This window comes from Tauraco erythrolophus, chromosome Z (genome assembly GCF_009769465.1).
Source record: "Tauraco erythrolophus isolate bTauEry1 chromosome Z, bTauEry1.pri, whole genome shotgun sequence".
Classification (NCBI taxonomy): domain Eukaryota; kingdom Metazoa; phylum Chordata; class Aves; order Musophagiformes; family Musophagidae; genus Tauraco; species Tauraco erythrolophus.
Window position 1 is genome coordinate 30227529 of NC_141496.1, and position 10368 is coordinate 30237896.

At 44.5% G+C, this 10368-nt stretch overlaps 1 protein-coding gene across 1 annotated transcript; it reads right to left on the reverse strand.

Moving 5' to 3' along the window:
• Window positions 1-2416: 2416 nt before the first annotated feature.
• NSA2 (NSA2 ribosome biogenesis factor) lies at window positions 2417-10176 on the reverse strand. Its single transcript, XM_086629325.1, has 6 exons — window positions 10116-10176; window positions 9707-9894; window positions 8501-8651; window positions 7976-8155; window positions 3352-3544; window positions 2417-2685 (listed from the first exon to the last, which is right to left on the reverse strand). Exons 1-6 carry the CDS (start codon window positions 10116-10118, stop codon window positions 2618-2620), a joined length of 783 nt encoding a protein of 260 aa, XP_086485451.1. The 5' UTR covers window positions 10119-10176; the 3' UTR covers window positions 2417-2617.
• Window positions 10177-10368: the final 192 nt, after the last annotated feature.

A 10368-nucleotide genomic window follows, 5' to 3' on the forward strand; every position in this document is an offset into this window, starting at 1 on the left:
TGTTTTCTAAACTAGTGATACCCTGTTTATAAATCTTATGAAAAGTGTGGTGCTGTTCTAGAGTATTGTACTTAAGCCTTGTTACAGTGTTAGTTTCTCCTTTTTTCAGTACTGTCTTGGCTACTTTGGAAATGTTTTGAAGTAGTAATTAAACTTATATTTTGTGATGATTTTGTTTCCTGGTTTTTAATATTTGAGACTTTTCTACTATACAGGAGGCATGTTTTAAAGTGGTTCACTTCACTAGAACTAGCATTTTACAATCTGTCTGCTACCAAAGAGCTTTAAAAGCTCAAATATTAATTGAAAAATCTTTTATCAATTAAAACAATTTCCTGTACTTACTTAGCTTGTGCATCAGACTTTTATAAAAATAAAAAAAAAATGTAGCATAGGCTGTTCTGAATGTTACAGTGTGTATTCTGCTCTTTACATCATCTTGTATAGTTGGTATAAACTTAAGATATTAACGTAGCTTCCTATAGACAAGCCAACTAGAAATACTGTAATGCACTCCCTTCTGTGCGGTACACTAAAATGTCTTTAGGTGCAACAATTATTCAGCCAACAAGTCATGTCTTTGCAGTATAAAATGTAGTAATGTTCTTGAGACAGCTGTAGAAAATTGCAGTATTCTGTTCATGTTATTTGTTAACATGCAGTAAAGGGCAAGGTGACAAGAACTTAGAGGCTTATCTGCTTTAGCAAAACGCCCTCTCGCCAAGCAAATGACTCACTGGCTTGTGACTCTCTTAGTTTCACATCTCTTGCCACTACACAAAGTAAAAACCTTACTGTGTTTTATTAAGCCTAGATGAGGGCAATGTGTTAAACAAAACAGCCTGTAAGAGGAGAAGATTTTAGTATGGTTAAAATACTGCCTCTATCAGACAGTGTAAAAGAAGCTAGAAATCTGGTACAAAAGCAGCTAGCTTGACTTCCTGGCCAAAGTTCCAGATCTGAAGCATGATTTGGTCAGGAAGATGGTTGAGGGACTGGAGCATCTGTCATACAAGAGGCTGAGAGCTGCAGTTCTTCAGCCTGGAGAGGAGAAAGCTCAGGAGGACCTTAATTTGTGTATAAGTACCTCATAGGGGGGTGGTATAAAGAAGATGGAGCAAGAGTCTTCTCGGTGCCCAGTGACAGGACAAGAGGCACCAAACACAGACTGGAATATAGGAAATTCTATTTAAACATGAACCACTTAAAACTTTAAGAATGGTCAAACACAGGATCAGGTTGCCCAGAGAGGCAACCCAGAGGTATCTCCTTTCCTTTGAGATACTCAGATACTTACAGTAGTTGACTCCTCTTTAAGCAGGGAGCTTGCACTACGCAATCTCAAGAGGTGCCTGCCAACCTTAATTATTCTGTGATTCTGTAATCTGTTACTCAGCCTGCTTATTGCACGTCACCACCTCTAGCCTTAAACGTTTGTTAACACAAAACCCACAAACCTATTCACATTCTGGCTTCTGAAACTAAGACCTTAAGAGTTTTGTCTGAAAGTTTCCTTCTTACAATGATGAGGATTAAGTGTGCTTTCATAAACTGGAGGAAGCTTAGAAGGATTTGACTTGGAATTCATGTTAAAAGCTTGGCTTGAAGTGTAGTACTGTTTAAGAACAGGAATATAAAATGGTGAGAATGTTTATTTGTAGTGATAGATTGTGTAAAGTTTGTTTACCACCGAATTCTTTAGTGGAAGACAACTGATGCAGTCATATACAGCATTGCTGAAAGCTTCTAGTTTAGGAGCAGTTTTTGTTTCTTATAGCTTGAGTATGCAAGCTAAATATATATATTGATGAGTTGATGCTTATGACCTTTAGTTTTTCCTGAATGTTTCTTAAAGGCACCAAAATTGCTACTAGTTGTAGTATCAGGGCTGTCATGCCACTCTCAAATTTCACATTTCAAAACCCCTACAACTTCATAAATTTAAACTTCTGAAACCGTTCTCCCTCTTGGCTGGAACTACAGTGCTACACTCTCTAGCCCTTATTCTTTCCATTAACGCAATCATAGAGGCAAAGAGGAAAAAAACGTGAGGTAACAGGGGCAGGGTGGAGGAAACAGCTGCCCTCCTACTTATCTTCCCCTGCTGCATCCCTATGCTGCTAGTGTGTTCTCACGCCCATGCTTCTGTAGAGGCAAGTATCACACTAGGTGTCTGTCAGTCTGCAATAAGATTACGGCTGCATTCTTCCAGCTCTTTTGCTTTCCCAGAAGCAGAATACATGTTCCTCTGTGCCTTTAGCTATTACAGTAGGCCATCATGGGAGATAACAGCTGTATCTTGCATCACTAGGAATGTGACCTGAATCAGATGTAATGTGTAAATACTTCAGCCAGGAAGCTTCAACGGTAAAAACACCAAGAAGGTTGAGACCAAATCCATACCACATTAGCAAAATGAAAATGGAATCACTTTATTTAGACCCCATTCAGCAGAGCAAACACAATACATACAAAATCCCAAGCAGCTGTGAAGTTCCTCACCAGCTTATGAGGTCAATGTTCCTGAATGGTTGAAGGTTCCAGAGATCTTGGAAACTTGTTGGAACTGCACTGATTTTGCGGGAGCCCATGTCCAATGCTTAGTATCAAACGCAACTCAAACAAGTAGAACTGCATTAATACAGCCATCATTTTCTGGATTGTTTGTTACTTGTGCATATTTCCCTAAAGAGAAAGAAGAATTAAATGTCTACAAAAGCTTGAAGTAGTTAATACAATAAATTAAAATTCTCTACGTTTGCAAGTTCAATCCACTCTTTTAAGTATAGGAAATTCTTGTTCCAAAACTGAAATGTGTTTTGAAATCTAAATCTGCCTTCTGCTGACCTGCAAACTTAGGTTCTCAAAATATTTTATTCAAGCTGTTTTTTTTTATAAATGGATCACTTAGTGTTCTGGGTAGATTTAAAAAAAAAATAAAAATTCATAGGTTCTGCTATAGTCCAAGTCAACCTCTCTGTTAAAAGCAGTCAGCTTGATCCTATGAAGATACTTGTACACAGAACTTCAACGGAAAAGATAATACAATTGGTTCCTAGTTCATGTGGGAAGGTCTTACAGACTTGTAGTACTGCTTAATGTGAGACACAGGCAAACAAGTTGAGCCTTTGTTCTGAATTTCACCTTATTTGATTTTGAAAGCGTGAATGGAAAGGCTAAGCTTAAAACTTGCGTTTTCAGAGCTGCCTGGCTCCTGCTACAGCCCAAACCTCACATTTAACAGTGGATCAATTATGACAACTTACAGGAAGCCATCTTAACAATACATCAGGCAATGAAAACTTAAACTTCTGAAAGTAGTTGTGCAATATAGCTGGTTTAACTACTTACCCCAGATAACTTTGCCCCCTTGTGTCACAAGGCCAAGCTCGCTCACGTTCACCTCAATGACGGTACCCTTGGTAATGACACCCAGCGTTGTATACAAAGGAGAAGAAGGATTCTTTTTTACACCAAGGATAGGTAGGCAAAAAGTAGCTTTAAGTTCAGGATGTGTCACATGTGCCTTCTTGAAACGTAAGCCCTGTCACATAAGAAGTGTTAGAACAAGTTAGTATTTGCTTTAAGGCCTCAAGACTAACCTAGGTGAACACTTTTAGCATATGTCCTCAGCTTCCTATGTTTTGAGAGACTGGCAAAAATGAAACAACCCAGAATACAGAACGCTATCTGCCTGCTACAGAATGCTGGCTTTGTTTAAAAACTGATTAATGACAAGATAAAGCTTTCTGTGTATGTTTTCAGGATGCAAATTTTTAATAATAACACAAGGAGAATACATGCTACCTCAGATGGCTTCTGTTCCATGAAGAAGGTGTTTATGGTAACGCATTTAACAGTGCTACTGGTTATTAAGACAGGTGTGTTTTTTTTTATTCCGGTAAAAGTGAAAAACCTTTCACATCTTGTAAAGTGCTCTTACAGCACTTTCTACCTAGCAACCTGTGCTTTATAAAGGGTACTTTACCATGAAGTACTATAACCTTTTCTGTATCAATAAAAACGTATCCAAGGCTTCTGATTCTGCCCCTCTACTCTGCTCTCGTGAGACCCCACCTGGAATACTGTGTTTAGCTCTGGAGTCCCCAATATGAGAACAACATGGAGCTGCTGGAGCAGGTCCAGAGGAGGGCCACGAAGATGACCCGAGGGCTGGAACATCTCTGCTATGAAGACAGGCTGAGAGAGTTGGGGTTGTTCAGCCTGCAGAAGAGAAGGCTCCGGGGTGATCTTACTGCAGCCTTCCAGTAGCTAAAGGTGGCCTACAGGAAAGCTGGAGAGGGACTTTTTACAAGGGCCTGTAGTGATAGGACAAGGGGCAATGGATTTAAACTGAAAGAAGGGAGATTTAGATTGGATATAAGGAAGAAATTTTTCACTCAGAGGGTGGTGAGGCACTGGAACAGGTTTCCCAGAGAAATTGTAGATGCTCCACCCCTGCAAGTGTTCAAGGCCAGGTTGGATGAGGGTTTGGACAACCTGGTGTAGTGGAGGGTTTCCCTGCCCATGGCAGGGGGGCTGGAACTAGATGATCTTTGAGGTCCCTTCCAACCCTAACCATTCTATGATTCTGTGCAAGATGACCATCAAAATAGTAATGGGGTACGATCCAACAGGCAGCCTGCCTAGTGATTCTGTTGATTCCTGTGAGGAATGAGGTATTTATAGAAAAACTATACTGTCTTAGTGAACCTAACTGTTCCTCCTGTGTGCTACCAGGCTACTAGAGCCCTAGCACTGTTGTTGCAGCTGTGTAAGAAAAGGTCAGACTGGAGGTATTAGCATTTCCCTTGCATACAGTCACAACTGTGTGACTTCAAGCTTACTTAACTAGCCAGAAGGAGAGAGTTCTGGAGTCATAGAACAGAGTTGGCTCCTGCACATGGCAGAATCACAGCAGCTTGGAAAAGAAGCCTCCAACTTTAAAAGCTATTCAAAGTGCGTTTGCTAAAGACTTTCCCCTGCTAATTTGACAGCTTCTAGCTTTAACTTACTGGCATCACCTGAGTTACGGGAGTAAGAGCAGAAAAATTTCAACACAAACTGTGACTGCGGGGACATCTCCCCACCCTCAGGCTATTCTAAATTTAGATTTCTGCAAGGAAACTAATAGGAATGTTCTACATCAGTAGTAAACAAGTGCATTATCATAAAAGAAAGCTTCCTTGCCACAGGAACTCAAAGCAGTAAGTTAAAAAGGGAGAGGCAGATAATATCAAGCTTGATCAAGACAAGCTGAGAGCACCTGAAGAGCAGCAGAGGGAATTCCAGACACTCCAGCCATAAAGTCAGATTCATCTGGGACCCAAATTAAATGCCTCTATGCAAACACGCACAGCATGGAGAATAAACATGAGGAGTTAGAGGTGTGTGCACACCTGCAGGGCTATGATCTTTCTAGCATCATGGAGATGTGGTGGGATGAATCCTATGACTGGAGCGTCAGAATGGAAGGATACAGCTCTTTAGGAAGGACAGGCAGGGGAGATGAGGAGGTGTTGCTATGTTAAAGACCAGCTGGAGTGCATGAAGCTCCACCTGGGGATGGAGCAGGAGCCAACTGAGAGCTTATGGATCAGGATTAAAGGGAAAGCAGGGACAGGCGACATTGTAGTGGGGGTCTGCTACAGGCCCCCTTACCAGGAAGACCAGGTGGTTGAGGCCCTCTACAGACAGATGGGAGCAGCCTCACGTTTCACAAGCCCTGGTCCTCATGGAGGACTTCAACCACCTCGATACCTGATGGTGGGACAACACGGCAGGGCATAAGCAATCCAGGAGGTTCCTGGAATGCATTGATGATAACTTCCTTCTCCAAGCGATAGAGGAACCAAAGAGAAGAGATGCTTTGCTGGACCTTGTTCCCAACAACAAGGAGGGGCTGGTGGGAAACACGATGCTCAAGAGCAGGCTTGGCTGCAGTGACCATGAAATAGTGGAGTTCAAGATCCTTAGGCTGGCAAGCAGGGTGCTCAGCAAGCTCACTACCATGGATTTCAGGAGAGCAGCTTTCTGGGATCTGCTTGGTAGAGTACGATGGGATGAAGCCCTGGAGGAAAGAGGGACCCAAGAAAGGTGGTCAATATTCAAGGATCGCCTCCTCCAAGCTCAGGAGCGGTGCATCCCAACAAAGAGGAAGTCAGGCAAAAACACCAGGAGGCCTGCATGGATGAACAAATAGCTCCTGGACCAACTCAAACAAAAAAAGGAAGCCTACAGAAGGTGGAAGCAAGGACAGGTGGTCTGGGAAGAACACAGAGGAATAGTTTAAGCAACCAGGGATCAGATTAGGAAAGCTAAAGCCCTGACAGAATTAAATCTGGACAGCAACATCAAGGGCAACACAAAAAACTTCTATAGGTATGTCAGTGATAAAAGGAGAACTAGGGAAAATGTGGGCCCTCTCCAGAAGGAAATGGGAGAGCTGGCTACCCGGGATATGGAGAAGGCTGAGGTACTTAATGACTCTTTTGCCTCAGTCTTCACTGGCAAAAGCTTTAACCACACTGCCCAAGTCACAGAAGGCAAAGGCAGGGACTGGGAGAATGAAGAACCACCCACTGTAGGAGAAGATCAGGTTCGAGACCATCTAAGGAACCTGGAAGTGACAAGCCAATGGGACCTGATGATGGGAAAAGGGGGAAGATAACCCTCATTTTTAAAAAGGGTGAAAAAAGGAAGACGCAGGGAACTACAGGCCTGTCAGTCTCATCTCTGTGCCTGGCAAGATCATGGAGCAGATCCTCCTGGTGACTACGCTAAGGCATATGGCAAATAAGGAGGTGACTGGTGACAACCAACATGACTTTGCATGACACCCTTGTCTCTAAGCTGGAGAGACATGAATTTAATGGATGGACCACTCGGTGGATAAGGAACTAGTTGGATGGTTGCACTCAGAGTTGCAGTCAACAGCTCAATGTCCAAGTGGAGACCAGCGACGAGTGGTGTCCCTCAGGGGTCAGTGCTATTTAACATCTTTGTCGGCGACATGGACAGTGGGATCAAGTACACCCTCAGCAAGTTTGCAGATGACACCAAGCCGTGTGGTGTGGTCAACACAGTGGAGGGAAAGGATGCCATCCAGAGGGACACTGACAGGCTGGAGAGATGGGCCTGTGAGAACCTCATGAAGTTCAACAAGGCCAGATGCAAGGTCCTGCACATGGGTCGGGGCAATCCCAAGCACAACTACAGGGTGGGAGGAGAATGGATTGAGAGCAGCCCTGAGGAAAAGGACTTGGGGGTGCAAGTTGATCAGAAGCTCAACATGAGCCGGCGATGTGCACTGGCAGCCCAGAAAGCCAACCATATCCTGGGCTGCATGACAAGAAGCATGGCCAGCAGGTCGAGGGAGGTGATTCTGCCCCTCTACTCTGCTCTCGTGAAACCCCACCTGGAATAATGCATTCAGTTCTCGAATCCCCCATATGAGAACGACATGGAGCTGCAGGAGCAAGTCCAGAGGAAGGCCATGAAGATGATCAGAGGGCTGGAGCACCGCTCCTATGAAGACAGGCTGAGAGAGTTGGGGCTGTTCAGCCTGGAGAAGACAAGGCTCTGCAGTGATCTTACAGCAGCCTTCCAGTACTTAAAGGGGGCCTACAGGAAAGCTGGAGAGGGACTTTTTAAAAGGGCATGTAGTGACAGGACAAGGGGCAATGGCTTTAAACTGAAAGAGGGCAGATTTCTATTAGACAGAAGCAATAAATTTTTTACAATGAGAGTGGTGAAACACTGGAACAGGTTGTCCAGAGAAGCTGTGGATGCCCCATTCCTGGAAGTGTTCAAGGTTAGGTTGGACGAAGCTTTGAGCAACCTGGTCCAGTGGAAGGTGTTCCTGCCCATGGCAGGGGGTTGGAACTATATGATCTTTAAGGTCTCTTTCAATCCAAACCATGATTCTACGAAAATAATTAATATGTAAACATTCTTTTAGACTTGAGAACATTACCATTGGTCGAATGAATCGTTCGTATTTAGGAGGCTTCCTAGTAAAGCCATCTCCAACAAAACAAACTTTTGTAACCATTCTCTTCCAGGCCTTCTTTTTTCTCTTTCCTGTACGAATCACTTTTAAAACTTCTGTTTCTCCTTGTGCACGGACTTTTGGCACAGGAACCTCCCATTTTCCCTGTAAGGGGAAAAAAAAAAGAGTCAATAGTCTTACATGCCACATTGCTAAATGAAAGGTGACAACCAAACCACAAAATAAAATTTCACTAAATAGTAGTGGTACACCATACTTTTTATACAATTCATAGCTACTTATTTTAATTAGCATTTAAAGTTACAAAAATCAAGATATTGCATATGCTTACTTTGTCCTAGATTGGTCAGTTACTCAAGGTTTCAGGTTTCGTATAATATCAGTATTTACACTTTACTCATAGGCTGTAGGTCCCTTGAGCATCAGCAACACAAAGTGGTCACTGTCACAAGTAATACTAAGTATATGAACTTTAACACAGTTACTTACAGCTTTTTCTTTTCTTTTCTGTTTGATCATGTTAGAGAGAACCTTAGCCCGGGACTGGCCCTCTCTGTCCAGCAGGTATGCTGGTACAGCTCCTTTAGGTGTTTTTTCATCATTCTTTTCCTTTGTATTTCTCTTTTCATGCATTTTAATTCTACAAGGAGAGAAAATCGGTATCAAGAGCAGGAAAAAAAAAGGGCTCATTTTTAGATCACAGATATATCCTTTTAAATTAGCTTGTGCCTACTCAAATTTTTCTTTTAAGAGATATTTGTAAACAAATACATATTTATATTTAAGGAATAATCCTAAATAATTTTCAAAGTAAACTAGTAATTTAACTTAATGTAACAACTGACAGACCGCACGAAAGCTTGTCAATTCCTATTAAGACAGGAACACAAGACACGTATCTTATTAACGAATTTCTGAAGGACTTAAAACAAGCAGCCAAGCACTTTGAGAGACAGCAGCCTTCCTCTCTGACAAAAAATAACATAGTACTACTCTTCTATGATGGTAATGCTTACAAATCTGAAGGAATGTGTGTGTGTGTAAAAGGGGTCGTGTTTCATTAATTTTGAGGCCATGTAAGGGAAAAGACTAACGAACTAGTTAACAAATCCAGTACCTTTAAAAGCAGCAGAAGAAAATAACTGTGAACACTTGGAAAACAACAAAAACAATATGGTGGAGAGATATTAATTTCATTAGCAATAAAAAATACTGTTAATAGCGTCGATTTACATCTCTGAACAACAGAGGAAAAAAAACCTTTTGCTTATTTATGCTTGATATTGTAACTTACCCTGGAAGACAAGCCTCACATTCTGCTCAAACACTGTGTACGTTACTCTCTCTGTTAACACTGCTAAAAAAATGCCCGCTGCCTCTTGCTACACTAGGACAGCAGCTGATACAAAAGACCCAAGCAAATTTTTATCATAATCAACATTAGTCACTGCTATTGCTAATGGACACCCATCCTACGGAAAGCTTTTAGGAGCAGAATTGTTGACATCCACTGAGAAGAGAGGAAGCCAGAAACGCCTTCACCGTCGCGAAACCCACTTTCTCCCACGACCCGAGCGCTATTTAAAAGCCTAACGCACGATCCCAGTAATAAGCAGGTTCTTTGTAACGACATTCAACGCCTCGTCTCATCCTTCGGGATGGCCGGACGGCGCCTGAGGAGGGGCGGGTACTCACGTCTTCTTCATCTGTATCTTCTCAGCGTGCCGCTGCTTGTGGTAGAGCTTCGCCTTCAGCCCGATCATCTTCTTGGCCTTCCGCGACCTCTCGTGCGCCTCGCGGCCCTCCTTCTTCCTCTTCCTCTCGTGGTAGTCCAGGCGGTAGCCATAGCGCTTGCGGTGCAGCTCGATGTACTCGTTCTGCGGCTGTGGGCACAAGGCAGCGCCGTCAGCGGGCACCGGCGGCCCGGGGCCGGGCAGCCGCGGCCCGGCGCCGCTGGGACACGCGGCGGCGGCCGGCGGAGGCCGCGGCCCGACGGCGGGGCCCTCAGCGCGGGGCGGCAGAGCCCGCTCGGCCGCCTTCGCCCCTTCCCCGCCCTGCCCCGTGCCCCGCCGCCCCCATCCCGCCCCACCGCCCCGGCACCCACCATGGCGGCGGCCCGGCGGTGTCTCCCCGCGCTCCGCCGCGCCCTCCTGCCAGCAGCCTGCTCCGCGGCGAAAAGGGCGGGACCTTCGAGGAGCGGCCCCGGCGGGAAACGCTGCCCCGCGGAGCTTGGGTTCCGCCCGGCGGAGAGGCGGCGGCCCGCGGCCCCCGGGGGCTGCGCGCCCACTTGGCGGGGGCGGGAAGAGGGAAAAAACGGAAAGGGAGAAACGGGAGCGGCGTGTTTTGGCGCCTGGGTC